Source organism: Anomaloglossus baeobatrachus, chromosome 5, assembly GCF_048569485.1.
Source record: "Anomaloglossus baeobatrachus isolate aAnoBae1 chromosome 5, aAnoBae1.hap1, whole genome shotgun sequence".
Classification (NCBI taxonomy): Eukaryota; Metazoa; Chordata; class Amphibia; order Anura; family Aromobatidae; genus Anomaloglossus; species Anomaloglossus baeobatrachus.
Window position 1 is genome coordinate 585,232,219 of NC_134357.1, and position 23,407 is coordinate 585,255,625.

At 47.2% G+C, this 23,407-nt stretch overlaps 1 protein-coding gene across 1 annotated transcript in view; it reads right to left on the reverse strand.

The window, feature by feature from the left end:
• Positions 1–23,407, reverse strand: part of LOC142312479 (uncharacterized) — a 198,324-nt gene that overhangs the window by 54,369 nt on the left and 120,548 nt on the right. The window contains 1 exon segment of the mRNA XM_075351425.1: positions 12,861–13,551. Coding sequence (XP_075207540.1) covers positions 12,861–13,551 — 691 coding nt within the window.

Sequence of the window (23,407 nt, forward strand, 5' to 3'; positions counted from 1 at the left end):
AGGCCAGACCCCTCCGGAGACTGCCCAAGGGTCCCATCTACTGGTGTGGGAGAACTGGTTGCTATGTGTCTGTACGTACACACCTCGTTCTGGCCCTAAGGATTACCTGGAAGTACTGTCCCAGCATGGGTGCAGTACTCATTGGCGCATGATGGTGTTATTTATTGTAATAGATAGATCAGGTGGAGAGTGTAGGTGAGGTGGAGGAAAGATGATTAGTTCAGTTTTGGCCACATTGAGCTTTAGGAAGTGAGAGGATAAAAAGGAGGATATAGCAGATAGGCACTCTGGGATTCTGGACAGCAGAGATGTGACATCTGGGCCATAGAGGTAGATCGGCATATAGGTGGTACTGGAAGCCGTGGGACTTTATGAGTTGTCCCAGGCCAAATGTGTAGATAGAAAAAAGTAGGGGTCCCAGGACAGAGCCTTGAGGGACTCCAACAGAGAGATGGCGGGATGAAGAGGTTGTATGGGAGTGGGAGACACTAAAAGTGCGGTTGGAAAGGTATGAAGAGATCCAAGAGAGGGCGAGGTCTCTGACACCAAGGGAAGAGAGGATCTGTAATAGGAGGGAGTGGTCAACAGTATCGAAGGCTGAGGACAGGTCTAGAAGTAGGAGTATGGAGAAGTGGTTGTTAACTTTGGCAGTAAGTAAGTCACTGTGTGGATCATCTTCTCTCTTTGTTCTTTGAATGGCGAAGAATTGGGGACTTCCTCAGGGGTTCTTAGCTGTTCAGGGCACCTCTTAAGGTGGTCTCTGGAAACCACAGCTGTCGTCTTTCCTTCATCTTTGCTGATGAGGCCTGTCTTATCATGGCTAAGTGTTGACAATAACACAGTGTAGGGTTCTGCTTCCCAGTGGTTGTCGAGTTTGTGATTTCTCCTCTTTCTCTTGAGGATCACTTCTCCAGGAGCAGCAGGTGCATTTTGATTGTAGCCTTTTTCTTGTCTCTCCCGCTGCTGGGTCAAGCTTCGCTCCACACACTTGTACTCTCTCGTTCTGGGCCTGGCGGGTGGAATCCCAGTCGGCACCTTGTAGAGCAGACCTGGGCAAGGGGCGGCCCGCGGGCCACATCCGGCCCGCCTACTCTCTGTGACCGGCCCTCCTGGCTCAGGGCGTCCTTGCTGGCCGGTCAGTGATGAGGGCAATCTGACCTGTTGTCCGGAGCTCCAGGCTCCGGGAGGCCCGTGGTCAGATTGTCCTCATCACACGCTGCATGCCAGGCAGGGAACAGAGGACAGATCCTGCAGCGCAGCACAGTGTAGGCAGCGGAACGCAGGAATCTGTCCTCTGTTCCCTGCCTGGCAACTTTGTCTGTGACACACACGCGTGCCCTAATGTCATCAGTAAGTTCCCGCCCGGCAGGAGAAGCTGCAGAAGCCGGGGCCTGTACGGAGAGAAGCAGCGGCGGGGCCCCTACAAGAACAGCAGCGGCGGGGGCCCGTACAAGAGAAGTAGCATCTCGGCGGGGACCTGAGGAGGGAGAGGTGAGTAATAACCTGAGGGGACAATGGGGGGAGGGGGGGTAACTGGTGAGTAATATTTGGGTGTAGTGATGTAGTATATGGGAATGTAGTTTTACAGGTGTAGCATATAGGGGTCTAGTGATGTATATGGGGATGTAGTGATGTATATTACAGGTGCAGTATATAGGAGTGTAGTGATGTATATTACATGTGCAGTATAGAGGAGTGTAGTGATGTATATTACATGTGCAGTATAGAGGAGTGTAGTGATGTATATTACAGGTGCAGTATATAGGAGTGTAGTGATGTATATTACATGTGCAGTATAGAGGAGTGTAGTGATGTATATTACATGTGCAGTATAGAGGAGTGTAGTGATGTATATTACATGTGCAGTATATAGGAGTGTAGTGATGTATATTACATGTGCAGTATATAGGAGTGTAGAGATGTATATTACATGTGCAGTATAGAGGAGTGTAGTGATGTATATTACATGTGCAGTATATAGGAGTGTAGTGATGTATATTACATGTGCAGTATATAGGAGTGTAGTGATGTATATTACATGTGCAGTATATAGGAGTGTAGTGATGTATATTACATTTGCAGTATATAGGAGTGTAGTGATGTATATTACATTTGCAGTATATAGGAGTGTAGTGATGTATATTACATTTGCAGTATATAGGAGTGTAGTGATGTATATTACATGTGTAGTATATAGGAGTGTAGTGATGTATATTACAGGTGCAGTATATAGGAGTGTAGTGATGTATATTACAGGTGCAGTATATAGGAGTGTAGTGATGTATATTACAGGTGCAGTATATAGGAGTGTAGTGATGTATATTACATGTGCAGTATATATATATATAACCCTTATTAATGTTAACCTTTTTTCTTTATAACATTTTGGGTTTTTGCTATTTCAGTGTCATATATCTAATAACTGATGGACTGAGTAATATTTCTGGATTGAAATGAGGTTTATTTTACTAACAGAAAATGTGCAATCCGCATTTAAACAAAATTTGACCGGTGCAAAAGTATGGGCACCCTTATCAATTTCTTGATTTGAACACTCCTAACTACTTTTTACTGATTTACTAAAGCACTAAATTTGTTTTGTAACCTCATTGAGCTTTGAACTTCATAGGCAGGTGTATCCAATCATGAGAAAGGGTATTTAAGGTGGCCACTTGCAAGTTGTTCTGCTATTTGAATCTCCTATGAAGAGTGGCATCATGGGCTCCTCAAAACAACTCTCAAATGATCTGAAAACAAAGATTATTCAACATAGTTGTTCAGGGGAAGGATACAAAAAGTTGTCTCAGAGATTTAAATTGTCAGTTTCCCCTGTGAGGAACATAGTAAGGAAATGGAAGAACACAGGTACAGTTCTTGTTAAGCCCAGAAGTGGCAGGCCAAGAAAAATATCAGAAAGGCAGAGAAGAAGAATGGTGAGAACAGTCAAGGACAATCCACAGACCACCTCCAAAGACCTGCAGCATCATCTTGCTGCAGATGGTGTCAATGTACATCGGTCAACAATACAGCGCACGTTGCACAAGGAGAAGCTGTATGGGAGAGTGATGCGAAAGAAGCCGTTTCTGCAAGCACGCCACAAACAGAGTCGCCTGAGGTATGCAAAAGCACATTTGGACAAGCAAGTTACATTTTGGAAGAAGCTGCTGTGGACTGATGAAACAAAGATTGAGTTGTTTGGTCATACAAAAGGCGTTATGCATGGAGGCAAAAAAACACGGCATTCCAAGAAAAGCACTTGCTACCCATAGTAAAATTTGGTGGAGGTTCCATCATGCTTTGGGGCTGTGTGGCCAATGCCAGCACCAGGAATCTTGTTAAAGTTGAGGGTCGCATGGATTCAACTCAGTATCAGCAGATTCTTGACAATAATGTGCAAGAATCAGTGACGAAGTTGAAGTTACGCAGGGGATGGATATTTCAGCAAGACAATGATCCAAAACACCGCTCCAAGTCTACTCAGGCATTCATGCAGAGGAACAATTACAATCTTCTGGAATTGCCATCCCAGTCCCCAGACCTGAAATCATTGAACATCTGTGGGATGATTTGAAGCGACCATCAAACTTAACTGAACTGGAATTGTTCTGTAAACAGGAATGGTCAAATCTACCTTCATCCAGGATCCAGGAACTCAGTAAAAGCTACAGGAAGCGACTAGAGGCTGTGATTTTTGCAAGAGGAGGATCTACAAAATATTAATGTCACTTTGACATTGAGGTGCCCATACTTCTGCCCCGGTCAAATTTTGTTTAAATGCGGATTGCACATTTTCTGTTAGTACAATAAACCTCATTTCAATCCAGAAATATTATTCAGTCCATCAGTTATTAGATATATGACACTGAAATAGCTGTTGCAAAAACCCAAATTGTTATAAAGAAAAAAGGTTAACATTAATAGGGCTGCCCAAACTTTTTCATATGACTGTAGGAGTGTAGTGATGTATATTACATGTGCAGTATATAGGAGTGTAGTGATGTATATTACAGGTGCAGTATATAGGAGTGTAGTGATGCATATTACAGGTGCAGTATATACTGCAGTGAATATTCAGTGAGTATAATTAGTGGCGATAAGGAGCGGGAGGCAGCAGAGCCAGAGAAAGCAGCGCTGGAGAGAGGTAAATATAGAAAATCTTTTTATTAAAAAGACCCGTGTTTTCTCTGGTATTTGTCACACTGATGTCACACAGATCACATCAGTGTACGATCCGTGTGACACCCGTGTTGGAGAAAAAAATGGACATGTCTGCGTGTGTGCATGCAGGGCCACGAGGGGTCACACAGTCCGTAACTTACTGTTTGTTTATGAAGGGATAGTATATATACTGTATACAGTATTAGGTAGAACTGAGTTAATTATATTAGTCCGGCCCTCTAAAACCATCCCAATTTCTCATGCGGCCCCATGGGAAAATTAATTGCCCACCCTTGTTGTAGAGGGTCTGCGAGGGTCTCAATTCCCATTTCTAGATCCACTGGCAGTCTTCCAGGTCTGGCCCTCATCAGATATGCCGGTGTGCAGTTCGTGGAACTCACAGGAATATTGTTATACATGTCCACCAGGTCAGGCAACTTCTCTGGCCACTGGCACCTTTCTTCTAGTGGTAGAGTTTTCAGGAGGTAGAGAACAATGTGATTCATCTTCTCACACATGCCATTGGTCTGAGGATGGTAGGGTGTGGTACGGCTCTTCTTGCATCCATAAAGGTTACAAAACTCCCGGAACACCTCAGCTTCAAAGGCCGAGCCCTGGTCAGTGAGCACTAGGTCTGGGTAGCCATGTGGTCTGCAGAAATGGGCTTGGAAATCTCTGGCTGCAGTCTGGCCTGTCAAATCCTTGACTGATTTGGGGGAAGGTCGGGTTTATGGGCTCGTATTGCTCTGTCGGAATTCTCCTGTTACTGGGTGTATACTTACGTCCTCTCCCCCCCCCAGACAAGAATGTTGCACCCAAGAAAGAGAAGACCTCTAGCAAAAAGTGTATCATGTGTAATAAGAAGCTTCCTTCAGACCATGCTAAGAAGTTATGTCAGCCCTGTACTGATCAGGTAGTTAGAGAGGAACAACCCTCCCTTTTGGATGAATTAAAAAACCTGGTACATCAGGAAGTTCAGTCCTCCCTAGCATCCCTCTCCCAGCCTCTTCCCGCTGCAACCCCTGTGCCTAAGAAGAGAAAACTAACCCCCGTGGGAGTCTCAGAGTCAGACTCATTAGAATGTCCTTTCTTCTCGCTGCTAGATGAGTTGATAGAAGAGGATGAAGGTGTATTTTCAGATAGAGTCGAGACCAAATATTTTTTCTCAAATGATGATATGGATGAACTTCTGGGAGCAATGCGGGATACTATGGGGGTTGAGGAACAGAAGGCTACCAGCTCAATACAGGAAGAAATGTTCGGGGGTAGATGGGATTTCCTGTACACGAGATAATCAGAGATCTGGTTCTTCAAGAGTGGGACGCTCTTCAGAAACACCTTACCATTCCCCGAGAATTGAGAAATAGATTCCCGATGTAAGAGGACCCTACCTGCTGCTGGGAACATCTTAAAGTGGATGTGCAGGTTGCCAGGGTAGCGAGAAAGACAACTCTCCCTTTTGAGGATTCTTTACAACTTAAGGATTCCATGGACCGTAAAATGGACAGCCTCCTTAGAAAATCATGGGAGACCTCTGCGGTTCTTCATAAGACCGGGGTAGCTTCTACCTGTGTGGCCAGATTCCTGTCCTGGTGGCTGGGCCAACTAAAGGAACATCTCACCCGAGACACCCCAAAGGAAGATCTCCTGGCTTCCCTTCCACTTCTCCAGAAGGCAACTGGATTTCTTGCTGACGTGTCAGCTGAGTCCGTCCGCGTGGCAGCAAGAAGTGGTGTCCTTTCCAATTCAGCAAAAAGGGCCCATTGATTTAATCTTTGGAGCAGTGACGCAACCTCCAAGGTTAAGCTGTGCTCTATTTTGTTTAAAGGTGAACATGTTTTCGGTCCAGCTCTGGACGACATTCTGGAGAAGGCAACGGATAAGAAGAAGCTGTTGCCAGGAGAGAAACAACAAAAAGGTTTTTTTGTCCCCCCCCCCACAATAATCAATCTACTCAGTACTGAGCGAAGGGTAAAACTGGCCGTTAAAGTTATCCGAAAGGAGGCAGGGGAAGGAACATCTTTATGTCCCAAAAGACCGAAGATCGGAGCCATCGCCAGGACAAGCAATGACGCCATCAGGATAGGGGGTCGGTTGTTAGCATTTCTCAGTCAGTGGCAGGAGAAATCCTCGAATCAATGGGTCATAAACACCATCAGAGAGGGTCTCAAAGTCGAGTTTGCCACATAGCCTCCATGCTGTCTAAGGGTCACATCCTCTCCCTCACAGGGGTCTCAAGGCACTCTCATGCTCTGCATTCAGAACTTCCAAAAGATAGGGGTTGTCTCCTTAGTACCAGAGCCAGAGGTAGGTCATGGTCATTACTCCCATCTGTTCCTGGATCAAAAACCCAACGGCACACCTCGGTTAATTATCAACCTCAGGCCATTAAATCGTCACATCATCTACAGGCGTTTCAAGATGGAGTTGGTCAGATCCACCATGCCCCTCATAGGTTCGGGGTTTTTCATGGCCACAATAGATTTAAAGGATGTGTATTATCACGTCCCAATCTTTCACGCTCACAAAAGATATTTTCGTTTCGCGGTCCGTCACAAGAGGCGTCTTCACTACCAGTTCAACGCCCTCCCGTTCGGTCTCTTTTCTGCACCTCGGGTTTTCACCAAGATAATGGGGGAGGTGGTAGCATTTCTAAGAAATCAGCACATCTGTATAGTTCCCTACCTCGACGACTTCCTGGTAGTGGCCCCCTCTGCCCAGTTGCTCAACCAACATGTGCAAGCGACACTCTGGTTACTACGCAGACTTGGATGGGTCATAACCCTCAAAAGTAAGATCTCTTTCCCTCTACAAGGAAGATCTTCCTCAGAGTGCTGTTGGACTTTGTCAAACAAAAGTCCTTCCTTCCCATCAACAAACCATTTGGAATCAAGAACAAGGTTTTGTCTCTGCATGGCCAATGAGTTGTCACCCTAAGGTTCGCAATGTCAGTGCTGGGATCTATGACATCGTGCATCCCAACGGTGTCCTGAGCTCAGGCCCACTCACGCTCCCTACAGGTTCACATTCTTGCATCTTGGGATGGTTCCCAGAGGTCCCTGAGCAAGAAAATATCTTTGCCGTGTCTGGTAAAAAACTCCTTGCTGTGGTGGATGGTTCCCATCCATCTGCAAAGGGGAGTGTATTGGAGTCGAGAGCCATTAGTGACAGTTACCACAGATGCCAGCCAGAGAGGCTGGGGAGCAATCGTCTCTCAAGTTCCCTTCCAAGGCCTCTGGTCCCAGGAAGTCAGACGCCAGTCCTCAAATTACCGAGAGCTGGAAGCCATCTACCAGGCACTCAGCGCAGCGTACCTTATGCTCCCAGGGGCACATGTGATGGTGTACTCGGACAATATGACATTTGTGGCTCACCTTCGTCATCAGGGAAGCACGCGCCACCGGAGCCCGCAAAGGATTTCCGGAAGAATATTTTCTTGGGCACAGCGGCATCTCCTGTCACTATCGGCCTTCCATCTCAGAGGTTCTGCAAATACTTAAGCGGATTATCTCAGCAGGAAGGATGTTCATCCAGGGGAATGGTCCCTGCATCCAGAAGTATTCCGCACCTTAGTCCTAAGGTGGGGACGGACAGAGGTGGATCTCTTTGAGACCTGGCAAAACGCAAAGGTAGATCAATTTTTTTTCACTAAATCCCAACGATCAGGCGCTAGCAGTGGATGCCTTCTCCCTTCTTTGAAGGTTTTGACTAGCCTATGTGTGACGCCCTGGCCTATCAGGTCGTCACATTGTATTGTGCAATCTGCCCTTCAGCACAGTATCCACCCTCCTTGGTTACGGGTCCTGATCCTTTGGTGTTGCTAACAGCTTAGCCAATCAAAAACCGAAGGAACATTTTGCACTGAACTTACCAGACACACCATTGGGGGGCCTGAACGGAATAGGGCCGTCCACATGGGGGTGTTGGTAAGGGGAAGTGAGTAAAGTGACAGTCGAGCTGAAGTTGAGCTGGAGGAGAGGTGGAGAGTGGTGACCCTCGTGAGGAGAGGTCACACAGCAGGGCTCCTGTAGTTACTAGACGGCAGACGTTGGTCTGGGCCTGGTAGGAGCTGGAACCCCGGTCGCATGGGACAGTGTCAAGGGGCACGGACTGCTGAGGAGGGCAGCCAGTGGCCTTGAGCTATCACCGGGCAGGGGCCAGGGCACGTCGTGGTACGTGGACCCCAGGCCGGAAAGTAGCTTCACGCGTTCTGGTAATTTACCCGATGGGGGTGAAGACTTCAAGTGTCATCCCCAACCCGCTCCAAAATCAGGGTACTAGTGCACCGATGGGATAGGACTTTCCAAAGAAATCCTGCGCGTGAACCCTAAGAGCAAGCTCACTCCGCTAGCCATACAGGTGAGCGGGACCCGAAGAGTTTTATACCCACGGGCCCAACAGATACAAAGGTGCCAAGGACAGGGCCACAGGCTAACAGCAACACCAAGGGCACGGACCCCAGCGTGCTCACTACAAGCTGCAGTGGCGCTCAGAATTCTGGTTTACAAGCTGTCGGTGTTATTCTTGGACTGAGTTAGTACACTGAAAAACCCCTGTTCCTACCCCCAACGGCACCCACACACCATCTATCCAAACGGCCCTGGGACATAAACCCCCTACCCACGGAGGAGTTAAACATCAAGCTGCCACACACCACCATCACCGGGCTCTCCAACGGCAGCGGTGGTCCCTCACCTTACCACGCACCGTGAGTAGCGTCACGAACTTTCTAGTCCCCCTGTACATAGCCCCCCTTACATCGAGAGGCCGCACGACCGCCGGGTCTGGAGGCCCCTCGAGCCACCGCGGATCCGGATCCGAGCAGCCCGGCTGCTGGCACGGGAGCGGCACATATGCCTTTCCACCAATTCCATTACCGCCAAGGATCAGACAGAGTTCCTACCATACTGGTCGCGCCACTGTGACCCAGGAGAATCTGGTTTGGGGCCCTTGTCCACTTATCTCAGGACGGCCCCTTCTTATTGCCTCAGGTTCCCGATCTTCTCCATCAAGGTCCGCTCTTTAACCAAGACCTCAAGAGACTGACTTGGCACTGTGGCTTCTGAATCCGTTATTCTGAGAGCCAGGGGCCTTTCAGAAAGAATCATTGACACGCTACAGGAGAGCCGTAAGCCTGTCACTAATCTTATCTACTTTAATATCTGGAAAACCTTTACCGCATGCTGCAGTCCTCGAGTACCTGATCCGTTCCATCCAAATGTGGCTCACATCCTGGACTTTCTACAGTCGGGCCTTGAGAAAGGTCTCAGTCCCAGCACTCTTAAGGTCCAGGTATCAGCTTTGAGTGCTTATTTTGATCAAGGCCTGGCAAACCATCGCTGGGTAAAACGATTCCTGTCTTCGGCGGTCAGATCTTGTCCTAGGCAACTCCCTGTAGTCCCTCCCTGGGATCTCAGGCTCTCTTTGAATTTCTGGCTTCCTCATCCTTAAGATTCCTGTCCTGGAAAACTGCCTTCTTGATTGCGATCACCACGGCCAGACGAGTGGGCGAGATCCAGGCTATTACCATACGGTAGCCTTATATGAAGATTCTTGATGATCGAATTGTCTTCTGTCTGGATCCTTACTTTCTCCCAAAGGTGGTGTCAAGACTGTCATAAGAACCAGGAAATTATCTTGCCTTCCTTTTGCCAGAACCCAGCTAAACAGTGATGCTCTACCTACAAAAGACTGAATCCTTCAGGAAGGATTCCAACCTTTTCATTAAGAGTGTGGGACGGAATACTGGGAAGAAGACAGCCAAGGGCATATTATCCTACCGGATAAAGAACGCTATCAAGGAAGCATACACTACCCAGGGCCTCCTTCCTCCGGATCACTTAACAGTACATTCCACACAGTCGATGTCAGTTTCCTGGGCCAAGAGGGCAGAAGCTTCCATCGATCAGATTTGCAAAGCAGCTACTTGGTCCTTTGTCCATACATTCGTCAAACATTACCGATTAGACAGGCTTTCCAATTGGAATTTGGCCTTTGGTCTAAAGGTCCTACAGGCTGTGATCCCTCCCTAAAATTTTTCGTTGGTACTCCTTCTGTGTGCTGTCGTGGAGGGCGACTAGAGAAAATGGAATTACGTCACTTCTACGCGCCCACAGCTGCCGCATGTGTGAGAAGAGGAGGTGCCGGGGAGCTACGGGAGGTTCCCAGCAAGTCAGCCTTCCCCGCTTTACCTCCAAGAGGCGCAGGAGGGGCAGGCAAGTCCCGAATCCAGAGGAGACGGGAGCAGCGATGGAGGAGGAAGCGGGCTAGCTTCGCCCTCAGCTGCCCGGTTGGTAAGAAATACCGATGCGGCACTCTCATCACCAGCCACGAAATCACCGCATGTAATCTCTTCTTGCCCCCATAGGGACAGGAAACAACACTGGAGATGGGAGGTGGGGAGGGGTTATTTAACCTCTTTGTGTTTCCTGTCCCTATTAGGGCGGAGAGTTAACTTCCTGTGTGCTGCCGTGGAGGGTGACTAGAGAAAATAACCACTAGGATATCAGACATATAAAATCCTTTAGTTTTTTTATTACAACAATTATCCTTTTTAAAGGGATCATTTTTATAACATAAAAGGGATCAATTTATGAGGAACCACTCCTGATTAATGAAATGGTGCATGCCTCTTCATGAATCTGAAGCGTTTGACGAGTGGTATGTGCGTCCTTGTGCCATGCTAGAAATATTACTCCCATCATGGACTGGAGTGAGATTTCTGGTATAGGGAATGACACCGCTCATCATGAATTTAAGCAGCTGTGCTTTCCCACCCCCGTCCCACCCAAGGCAATTTAGGAGTGAAAATGCCAAAAGCCGACAAAATTTGGCACAACTATAAATTGATCCAAATTTTTGTGACTTTTCAAAGATTTTGTGCCACTTTTTTGGCTTTAAAGCTTTGATAAATTGGGACTAGAGTGTCTTAACAACTTCCACATATCTAGGATGCATAGTGTGATTCAATTCTCCCGTCACGGCTGGGGATAGAAGCTATACTAGACATATAGTACAATACAAAGGGAAAGGGAAAATACAAATACAATACCGGGGAAACACAAATGCTACCAGCTGAGCCAAGTACATAGCAAAAATCAAACACTTATCTTAGGAGCAGCTACCACAAAAGTCTCTGGAACAACAAGAAGAGACGACTCCTGCAGACCACAGCCGGGAACAACTATAAACGGCACCCCAGGGTGAGGTTTATAAAGGAAGTCAGAGGCTGGCAACTGAAAGGAAAAACTGACAGTTTCCCAGGGTCATAGAGTTCGCTGCTGCAGAATCAAAGAACTGTCAGATAAAAACACATACTTCCAATCTCTGGTATTTTCTAACACTCGCTGCCACTTGATTGTCCACCGGCCATTACAGCTCTGTGACATCCCCTAACTATTTTTGTGTGAAATGTCTACAGCTCTGCTTCAGCTCCAGAGGTTCTGAGCAAAATCATCACATCCACACAACAGAGAAAGATAGGCATGAACAATATATTTCACAAGCATTTATTAACAAAACAAGGTTTGAAATGCAATTACTGTATATACAATGTGATATACTTAAGAGTTCCTATCTCCAATCTGGGGATGAGCTTTTTAGTAAATAAACCAAACCTTTCACAAATGTTCCTAAAGGCTCTCGAAATACCCAACTTACTAGCAAAATAGAGCCCGAATTTCCATTTTGTGGGATCTCAGTATGCAGAGTGGGATCCCAAAAATCTCTGCAGCTGCTCTAAGCACGAGACATTGCTCTCTCAACTAATCCAGCGCTGTCACATACTTTTATAAGATTTTACTGAACTATTTAAGAAGGATCATGCAGCGCTGGGGTCGTAGTGCTCACTCTTTCATGGTGAGAGTGATCTCTGAGAGTTGTAGGATCTCACAACCTGAAAGCTCCTTTAGGGACTCTTCCAAAAGTTTTGGTACTGCATTTTATTTAGAAAATTAACTAATCTGTGCTCTCCACTACTTTAGTCATTAAAAAAAGGCAGCCACAGATTTGTCATAGGCACTATTTAAGGGGAACATCAAACACAATGCACTTGAGATTGGGGGATATTACCCCCGTAACAGTGTCAGCAACAGATTCCCCCATAACAGTGCTTCATGACTACATGTTTTTGCTTCAATCTTTTTTCCTATTTTCCTCCTTCAAAACCTAGGTGTGTCTTATGGTCCGAAAAATACGATTAGTTTAAAAAGAAAGAAAATGGTTCTTTCCCTCTCCAATTCTTATTTGAGCAATTGTAGCCGATTTTTGGATAAAACACTTTAAATTATAGTACATCATGATGGCTTCTCCCTTGTGACTCATCTGACAACAGGACCTGACTAATGATAAAAAAAACATTTGGCAAATTACGAATGCAAGAATGGCTGCTCCGCTCTGTGCTTTTTCTCATGGTCAACAAGACTTGATTTACCTGTTAAACATTTCAAATATTCACAACATGAAAAAGGTTCCTTCCCTGTGCGGCTTCTTCAAATGTTTAATGAGATTTGATTTCCGAGAGTAACATTTTCCACATTCAGAACATAAAAATGGTTTATCCCCTGTGTGAAGTTTTCCATGATCAACAAGATTTGATTTCCTAGTAAAACATTTGCCACATTCCAGGCATGAAAATGGCTTCTCCCCTGTGTGAGATCTTTGATGACTAACAAGATGTGCTTTATGAATAAAACATTGCCCACATTCTGGACATGAAAATGGCTTCTCCCTTGTATGAGACTTTTGATGCCTAACAAAAGCTGATTTATGAATAAAACATTTCCCACATTCTGAACATGAAAATGGCTTCTCCCCTGTGTGAGATCTTTGATGCACAACAAGTTCTGATTTCTGAATAAAACATTTCCCACACTCTGAACATGAAAAAGGCTTCTCCCCTGTGTGCTTTTTCTGATGTGAAACAAGATGTGATTTTTGAATAAAACATTTCCTACATTCTGAACATGAAAATGGTTTCTCCCCTGTGTGAATTCTTTGATGCTCAACAAGATCTGATTTCCGACTAAAACATTTCCCACACTCTGAACATGAAAATGGCTTCTCACCTGTGTGAGATCTTTGATGCACAACAAATTTTGATTTCCGAATAAAGCATTTCCCACACTCTGAACATGAAAATGGCTTCTCCCCTGTGTGAGATCTTTGATGCTCAACAAGTTCTGATTTTTGAATAAAACATTTCACACACTCTGAACATGAAAATGGTTTCTCCCCTGTGTGAATTTTCTGATGTCTAACAAGGTCCGATTTCTGAATAAAACATTTTCCACACTCTGAACATGAAAATGGATTCTCCCCAGAGTGATTTTTTTGATGGTTAGCAAGGGTTATTTTCCGAGTAAAACATTTTCCACATTCTGGGCATGAAAATGGCTTCTTCTTTGTAGGAGTTGTTTCATGTTCCACATCCATTCTGTAGCTTTTATTTTGCTTACAATTCTGTGATAAATCGGAATTTTGGACTTGCTTGAAAAGATCAGATGATAAAGCTTTCTCAGAAAGGACTGGAGGTATATCAGGGACAATAGCATGCTCTTCATATGTATCATCTGTTACAAAATCTGAAGATATTAGAGGTCCATCTGAACTGCCAATACAGTCATCTGCTAAAATAAATACAATGTTATTATTTTATAACGATATTATCTTGAATGTACATTTATTTTTTTTTTAAATGATAAAATCAGCAATTAAATTAGGAAAAAATGTATTCTGAATTTTTTGTTTAATTTCGACATCTAAGAGTAAAGGGTGCGTTACACGCTGCGACATCGCTAGCGATAGCACCCGCCCATGTCGCTGTTTCGTCATGGGGGTGATCGCTGCCGTAGCGAACAATATCGCTGCGACAGCATCACATGCACATACCTGCTTAGCGACGTCGCTGGAGACACCGAACAATCTCTCCTTTAAGGGGGCGGTTCGTTTGGCGTCACAGCGGCATCACTAAGCGGCCGCCCAATAGCAGAGGAGGGGCGGAGATGAACAGCTGAAATATGCCGCCCACCTCCTTCCTTTCTCATTGCCGGTGGACGCCGGTAAGGAGATGTTCGTCGTTCCTGTGGTGTCACACATAGCGATGTATGATGCCGCAGGAACGACGAACAACCAGCGGCATGCACCACCAACAATATTATGAAAAGGAGCGACGAGCCAATGGTCAACAATTTCTGACGTTTTTGCGAACGTTGATCGTCGCTCCTTTTAGTCACACACAACGATATCGCTAACGGCGACAGATGTGCGTCACGAACACTGTGGCACCGACGATATATCGTTAGCGATATCGTTGTGTGTAAAGTACCCTTTACATCTTCGTTAGTTCGGATCTCCCATTCCTAGCACCAGTTCTCTGGAATGTGCTACAGTAAATAATCTGATTGATTTTCACAATGTGACTGCAGGATATTGAGGGATAGGGGGCTCATATACTGTCCCTCACGCTAGGGGACCCTAAGCTATTTTTAACCTCTGGATTACCCCTGAAGATGGAGATGCCAGAGTCATGTGCCTTACTATTCTCCTGACCAGATCTAATCTGTTATCCACCCGGGGAAGAAAGAACAGGAATATGATGAAAACACAAATTAAGACAGGCGGAAAACACAGATTAAAACTGACGGGACACATTGAAAACTCACAGAAATAAACAGTGTGAGACTAAGGAAAAAATCAAGAGCAGGAACAAAAATACAACAAGGGTTCACATCACAACAGCTCACAGCAGTAATGCACAACAACCACCTGTAAGTCTGGATCACAACACCTCACTAGACTAGTATAGGTAAACTATAGCAGCCATTAATGAAATAGTCCAGCCAGCATATACAGAAGGGGAGCGAATTATACTTTCTCCTCTACAGCATGTGATCAAATACATTGTCAAAAAGGTCCTTAATCAGTCCGATAATAGGCATATAAGCACTGGGGACGCTAGGAGAATGGAGGCCCTGTGAAATTGCTCAGTATGCACTTTCTTTCCCCTAATGCCAGTCCTGCATGCCCGCCTGTCTTCTGGTCAGTTCATTTAGACTACTGTAATTAAGAGACCTTTTGTTACATCATGTCACATGTCTTTGCAGTCATCAAAGGTCCTTAAACAATCAACCTTAGAATACAACTGATGGGGTCCCTAGGAGAGTGGGGTTCCTGAGAAATTGCACAGTTTGACTCTTCCCAACGCTGGCCCTGACTGTAACTAGGGCTTATTTTTGGAGGAGGGCTTATATTTCAAGCCTTCTCCAACAATCCGATAAAATTATGCTAGGTCTTATTTTCGGTGTAGGTCGTCTTTTCGAGTAAACAGGGTATTCATGAACCCTTTGAAGGTCTTTGAGTTGCCATCATAATAACATAGAAAAGGCACTAGAACCAAACAGCAGAAGAAACAGAAGCAAAGAAAATACAGATAAAAAAAAAAAAGAGCAGATATTCTAAAAATGTAAACACAAAATTAGTGCAAAAAGTACATGAGTAGATATCTCTTACTGGATAGACCTTGAGGAAACACATCCTGAGGAACATCGGGATCTTCTTGTTTACAGTCCTGTGGGAGAAGAGGACGGGGACATCTCTCTGGTGTTGTCCTCTTACTTGATAGACCTGGAGGAGACACATACAGGGACTGAATTCATTCCTTACATACAGATAATTATAGGCCGTGTGTATTTAGTCCTGTCTATTACCTGGTGATGTGAGGGGATGGGGAACCTCCATCATGGCGTCCTTGTACAGATCTTTGTGTCCTTCTAAATATTCCCACTCCTCCATGGAGAAATAGACGGTGACGTCCTGACACCTTATAGGAACCTGAGATACAATGATACCGTCACCGCCGATCCCTTCATAGCGTTACTGTATAATGTCCCATCATTCCCAGCAGTGTCACCTCTCCAGTCAGCAGCTCAATCATCTTGTAGGCAAGTTCTAGGATCTTCTGTTCCTTGATATCCTCATGTATCGGGTGGTGAGGTGGAGACCCCGTGATTGGGCTCAGGGGTCTTCCCCATCCCTCAGACACAGGGGCCTGACAGCGCTCACTAGAGGTCTTCTTCACTACTGTGTAATCCTGGTTATGGAGAGACACAGTAATAAATCTCACTCCAGACATTTCCAGAGTCCTCACCTCTCCAGTTCTGTCCATTCCCATAGATAAGAATGATGTAATGTGATGTCATCAGAATCTCTCACCTCTCCAGTAAGCCGGAAGAGGATCTCTAGGGTGAGGTGTAATATCCTCTCCGCCATCTTGTCCCTGTCTGGGTCCATCCTTAATGGGTCAAGCAGAACAATTATATAGAAGATCTCCACTGAGAGGATCCGATATTGTAGGGATCTGAATGAGAAGATAAGCCGGTGTAAGCACATATAAAATACAATTACTACAGTTGTGATATCGGTGTGAAGCAATAATGCGAGCACTTCACACATCTAGAGGTCACAGAGAGGATTCCTATGTGTGATGAGCTTCTGTCTTGAGACTAAGGGGTACTTCCTCACATAGCGAGATCGCAAGCGAGATCGCTGCTGAGTCACTGTTTTTGTGACACAGCAGTGACCTCATTAGCGATCTCGCTGTGTGTGACACTGAGCAGTGATCTGGCCCCTGCTGTAAGATCGCTGCTCGTTACACACAGTGCTGGTTCATTTTTTGGTCTTTGCTCTCCCGCTGTGAGGCACACATCGCTGTGTGTGACAGCGAAAGAGCAAAGATCTGAATGTGCAGGGAGCAGGAGCTGGCGTCTGGAAGCTGCGGTAAGCTGTAACCAAGGTAAATATCGGGTAACCAAGGAAGCCCTTTCCTTGCTTACCCCGATATTTACCTTAGTTACTAGCGTCCGCCACTCTCACGCTGCCAGTGCCGGCTCCCTGCTCCCTGCACATGTAGCCGGAGTACACATCAGGTAATTAACCCGATGTGTACTCTGGGTAGGAGTGCAGGGAGCCAGCGCTAAGTGGTGTGCGCTGGTAACAAAGGTAAATATCGGGTAACAAGCGCTTGGTTACCCGATGTTTACCGTGGTTACCAGTGCCTGCAGCTTCCAGACGCCAGCTGCCTGCAAGCGCAACATCGCTTCCACGTCGCTGCTGGCTGGGGGCTGGTCACTGGTCGCTGGTGAGATCTGCCTGATTGACAGCTCACCAGCGACCATGTATCGACGCAGCAGCGATCCTGACCAGGTCAGATCGCTGGTGGGATCGCTGCTGCGTCACTAAAGTGTGACGGTACCCTAAAGTAACATAATTTTGGGGCTATTGAGATAAGGGATAGGGGGGAAATTTACTTATATTTCTCACTAGCTATAGTACCCGGAATTACCCGGGATAGTAAATAAATGTCTCTCCAACTCTCCCTGGATGGGATATATATATATTGTTATACTGTGTGTGTATATATATATATATATATATATATATATATTACACACAGATACACACACAGACACACACACACACACACACAGACACACACACACACACACACACACACACACACACACACACACACACACACACACACACACAGTGTGGAAAATACCTTGAAAATCAAAATTACTTACTGGTAATATTTTTTTCCAGAGCCCATGACAGCACCACCAGAGAGAGAAGTCCACCCATCTTAGGACATGAAACCCAGTGAAATAAAAGGGCGATACCTCTCCACCGCATCAGGTAGGTTACAGAGCAAGAGAGGAATACCAGGAAACAATATTAATATAAACCTCCACCAACACATAACAAACTAAGATGTAGCACCTCGACCCTACACAACCAAAATTAAGCAGAGGGTGAGGCAATGGTGCTGTCATGGGCGCTGGAAACAAAACATTACCGGTAAGTAATTTTCATTTTTCTCTTCCACCATGACAGCACGACTAGAGAGATTTTGATAGATTCAAGCACCTTACAGAGGGAATCACCACTTGTAGAACCCTTCTACCAAACATTAAATCCACCATGGAATAAAAATCCAATCTATAGTGATTAAAAAAAGATGCAAGGGGAAAACCAAGTTGCAGCCTTACAAAATTGGTCAATAGGTACCTCCGTCTTTTCGGCCCAAGAAGTCAACACCGCTCTGGTAGTGTGAGCGGTCATGCCTTTAGGAACCGGAATGTTCTGGGCTACATAGGCTACACTAATTACTTTCTTGACCCATCTTGCTAAAGTACCTTTAGAGGCTGCCAGGCCTTTCCTAGCCCTCTAAAAACACACAATGCTCGACTTCTCCTCCACCCTGTAGTAGTCTCTAAAGGGGGCATTACACGCTAGAGATATCGGTACCGATATCGCTAGTGTGACGCCCTGGACCACCAGGGGTCACAGTACAGTAACATCACATACACATCCCCCTCCCCTGGGTAGGTGACACCAGTCAATCAAATCCTTGTTACCACCCTCCAGGCTTGATGTCCACACCAGGTGGGGCGGAGCCAGGCGGTTGACCCCGCCCACCGAGGAGTTCACAGGTCTGGAGGCGGGTAAAAGTTGAGTTGAGTTTGGAAGGAGAGTAGAGTGGAGGAGTGGAGTGGAGTAGTCAGTGAAAGGAAAGGAGGAAAAAACTGCGATTGTCTGGGTCGGAGCCCAGGCATGTTCAGCAAGGTCGGCAGACGGTGGTGGCCATCTGCAGGAGTTGGTGTAGGTCAGTGGAACCGTGGGTCGGGGTCGGGGTCGGGCGGTGGCCCGCCGGTACCAAACCGGGGAGCAGATTGAAGCCAAGCACCAAGGCAGGGTACTCAGACCCCGACTAGGCTAGGAGCTGCCGTAAAGGTCCATTTATCTGATTGCGGTCTGGACCTCAGCGGTTCATCCCCAACCAAGTCCCATCAGAAGGCAACAGTCCAACCCGTCCGGATAAGCGCCACCGCCAAGGGCCAGAGATCCAAGGGCCAGCACCTGCGGGCAACCGGGCTCTCCCGACACGTACACGCCGGGGAGCGGACTACCCGTGGGAAGCCATAGGAGTCACATACATTCACACAGGTGCAGGGAAAGACAGCCACCATCAACCCGTCCGAGGAGAGTAAGAACACCGCAGCTGGCTGTGGGCCCCATCCATCCAGCCGTTTGGTTTACCAGAGACTCTGTCCTTCTGTGTCTGAGTGAGTATCACAGTGCCATCCGGCACCGCACCGCAACGTGTCACCAGCTCCCACGCTGCCTCCCCGCCTCGGCACCTGCACCCATACCTCCCCTCCTCAACTCCCTACCGGGCCCCGGGACCAACAGCCCCTACCCACGGAGGGGTCAAAACCTCAGCTGCTCTCCGCCATCGCTCCCGTGATCCCCCATCACCAGCAGCGGTGGTGCCTACCATCACCACGACCCGTGGGTGGCGTCACGACCGACATTCCCCAAATACCCACCAAAAACCTCCCCCTTTTCACTCGTGGGCGAGGAGCACAGTTCGAACCCTGGGTCCGGCCCCGTGCTCGAGCCACCAAGGAGCTTAAGCACCGGACCCAAGCGCCAGCGACCACCGAACGAGCGGCCTTCCCACCCCTCCGCTCGCGACAAGTTGGCGTCACGAACAGGATTATACCAGTCTACTTACCAGTAGAAAGTGCGCCCTGCCGGCGGTGTCCGGCCGAAAAATTTGAAAGTCCGCCATCTTGGGCGCGAAAGTTCCCGCTCGATTCGTCTTCCCCGAGCAGGGAAGGCGCGAAAGTGAAGCCCCGCCCCCAGAGAAAGGAGGTGCTGGAAAGAACCAAGGGGGGGGCGGGTGAAGGCCTGCCTGATGTAACCGAGGGGAAAAAGGGCAGGGACGCCAGGACTCTGCCATTCATCTGGTTCCTGGATAAGCACGCTCCAACATGTCCGCCCCGCCTGAAAGACCCGAGCCCGGAACAGAGGCGTGGTTGAAAACCCAGATGATGCTACTGTGGTGCCGCAACCGGGCCCAAGTGCGACTCCTGCTAGACCAATGGACCGCTGAAGTGGAGGAGCTGGCCGCGGGCGCATGGAGTGGAGATCATTTTAAAGGAACTGGTAGGTGACCTACGCCTCTATGTCCCCGAGGGACCGGCCGCTGCGGCTGAAGGACTCGGTCTACCCCCAGCCCCTCAATGGCCTCTCCCATCGCCCGTGTCGGCTGCCCCTGCCACCCCGCTCAGCCCGCTACCCTCAGCGTTAGTAGCGGAGTCCAATTAATTTTTAGGGAAGGGTGCGGGACTGCTCTCTGACAAGACTTTAAAAACCTCCTGACCAAACTATGCCCTGCTAAATCATAGTTGAATAGGGCTCTCAAGGCTGAAACCTGAACCTTACTGTAAAAACTTAAGGATGGCACCAAAAGGAACTTTCCCCACAGGTTGCTCTTTCCAGGAGGAGAGGAACTTCCTCCAGATCCTGCCATAGATCTTAGTGGTAACTGCCTTCCTGCTCTGCAAAAGAGAAAAGAACAGATTTACGGAAAATCCACGGCTCACTAACAGGCCTCTCTCAAATTCCAGGCTGTCAAATGTAGGCCTGGAACCTAAGGGTGAAATGCCGGGCCCTGAGAGAGAAAGTTCAGGATCTCCGGAAGAATCCATGGTTCTGAAAGAGACATTTTTCTTAGCCAGAAAAACCAAGGCCTCCTGGTCCAGAAGGGGATGATCAAAATTACCCTTGCTTGATCCTCCCAGATTTTCCTGATAACCACTGGAATCAGCACGAGCGGGGGAAAGACATAAAGCAGGCCCGAGACCCAATGAATCTGGAAGGCATCTACCACCCAAGGATCCTCACGGGGATTCAGGGAACAGAACCTGTCTACTTTTTTTGTTGGCTCATCTGGCAAATAGGTCTACCACCGGGGACCCCCAAAGTTCTACTATCTGATTGAAGATTCCCAGGTTCAGGGACCACTCCCCCTGTCGCAACAGATTGCGGCTCAAAAAATCTGCAGTTACATTTGAAGGCCTGTTATGTGCAGAGCTGAAAGCGAAATAGAATGACTCTGCTAAGGATAAAAATTCCTGAGCTGCGTTCATTAGGGTGAGAGACCGAGTGCCCACCTGGTGGTTCAGATAAGACACTGACACCCTTTTGTCTAACATAAAGCAGACATGGTGGCCCTGTAAGAGAGAAAGAAATGTCTTTAAGGCTCTTCCCACAGTCAATAATTCCTTTAGATTGGCAGAAACCTGACTCTCCTGGAAGCTCCACTTCCCCTGGGCTACTGTCCTTTTAGATGGGCCCCCCAGCCAAATGCACTCGAGTCTGTAGTAATGATGTCTGAGACCTGAACTACTCAAGGGACCACTGCTGACAGGTTCTCGGTATTTAACTACCACTGCAGAGGGTCTAAGACCCTTTCTTCAGAGAACCCCCCTAACCATTTTTTTTTTAAGCTCTTAGCACCTCCTACTGCAGGGGACGAGAGTGGATCTGTGCCCATAACACTGTGGGGGTGCAGGATATCAGGGATCCCAGTAAACACAGGACTCTCCTGAGGGTCGTAATTGGCTCTCTTATCCTGGAGGACACCAAGGTCTGGATGTTGAGGATCTTTTCTGTATGCAAGTGGCATAACTGAGACCAGGAAGCCAGAATCAGTCCTAAAAAGGACTGTACTTTTAATAGTTGTAGTCTTGATTTTTTAGGTTTAATAGCCACCCCAGGTCTGCCAGGATCTTGGTTACTATCTGGATCTGGGCACTGCAATGTTCTTCTGAGTGTCCTACTATCGAAAAATCATCCACGTAAGGCATAATAGACTCTGCCACCACTTTGGTGAATACTCTTGGGGCAATGGCTAAACCAAAGGGTAGAGCCCTGAATTGAAAATGACCTAACCCTTCTTGCGAAGGGAGGGCTACTCTCAGGAACTTCTGATGAGATTGAAGAATAGGGACATGGTAATACACGTCCTTGAGGTCTAACACCCCCATGTAGAAATTTGGGAAAAGCATCTTTATTGCTGATGTTATTGACTCCATCTTGAAAAGATGGTGCACTAGGTGTTTGTTTAGCCCCCGCAGATTGATTATTGTCCTGTAGGAACCGTCTGGTTATGGAACAAGGAAGAGGCGGGAGTAGAATCCCCTGCCCCACTCTTCCTTAAGGACTTCCACCAGGACTCCTTTGTGGAGATCTAATATCTCCTGCTGCAGAGCGAGTCGTCTCTCCTCCGACTTGCTGAGCGACGCTATTATTAATGACCCCTTGGGGGGGTCGAATTAAATTCTAACCTGAGCACGTGCCTTATTACTCCCTTAAGCCAGTCGCTGGAAGTTATCTTTTCCAAGGCATGAAAAAAGTAGGAGAGCCTTTGTCCCACCTGGGTCATGATGTCACTGGGTTGATTTCTCACTTTCCGTGGAAAAACTGCCAAACATAAAGCCTGGGTGCCTCTTCCTACAATCTTTCCAGGAATCCTGCCCTCTGAGGGGCTTCCTCCTGGGGTATTTTCATTTCCGAAAGGAATGACACCTAAATTGAGTTGAGGAGAAACTGGGAAAATCTTTTTTTACTATCCCCAGCCTTCTCCAAAATGTCATCCAAGGCTTTCCCAAATAAGAAGTCTCTTCTGCAGGGGATGGAACAAAGTTGATATTGAGACTGGTCATCTCCCAGCCACCTTTTAAGCCTCTCCTGGTGGAATTAGATAGTGCCGCCGACTTTGCTGACGGTCTGATGGAGTTGGCTAAAGCAATCGCCAGGGAGTGCACCGCTCGTTGAGCCAGAGGTAGGGAGGAGAAAATATTATCCCTCAGAATGTCATTTTTTTAATTGAGTCTCTACCTGCTGCAGCCACACCATGAGGGATCTTGTCACGTAGGTACCAGCAATAGCTGGTCTCAGGGCCCCGGCCAACACATCCCAGGAGCCCTTCAGTTAGCCGTCCGCATTTCTATCAAGATGATCTTTTAGGCACCCCAGATCTTCAAATAGGAGGGAAGACTTCTTTGCTGCTTTGGCTACCGCTACATCAATTTTAGGGCTTCTTTCCCAACAGGCGGCTTCTGATTCTTTAAAGGTGTAGTTCCTCTTGAAGGAAGAGGACAGTGTGGCACTCTTGTCCGGCTTCTTCCACTACGCCAATAGCTGTTTGACCTTATCATTAATTGGGAAGGAGCATCTCTTCCTCTGTTTCAGACCTCCAAACACAAGGTCCTCCAGGGATTCAGGCCCCTTAATGTCCACCAGCCCCATCGTGAACCTAACCGCCTTAACTAACCGGCTAACTTTCGAGTTTGGGAAGCAAGGTCTCCCACCTTGGCCCTCGTCTGTAGAAGATGACGAG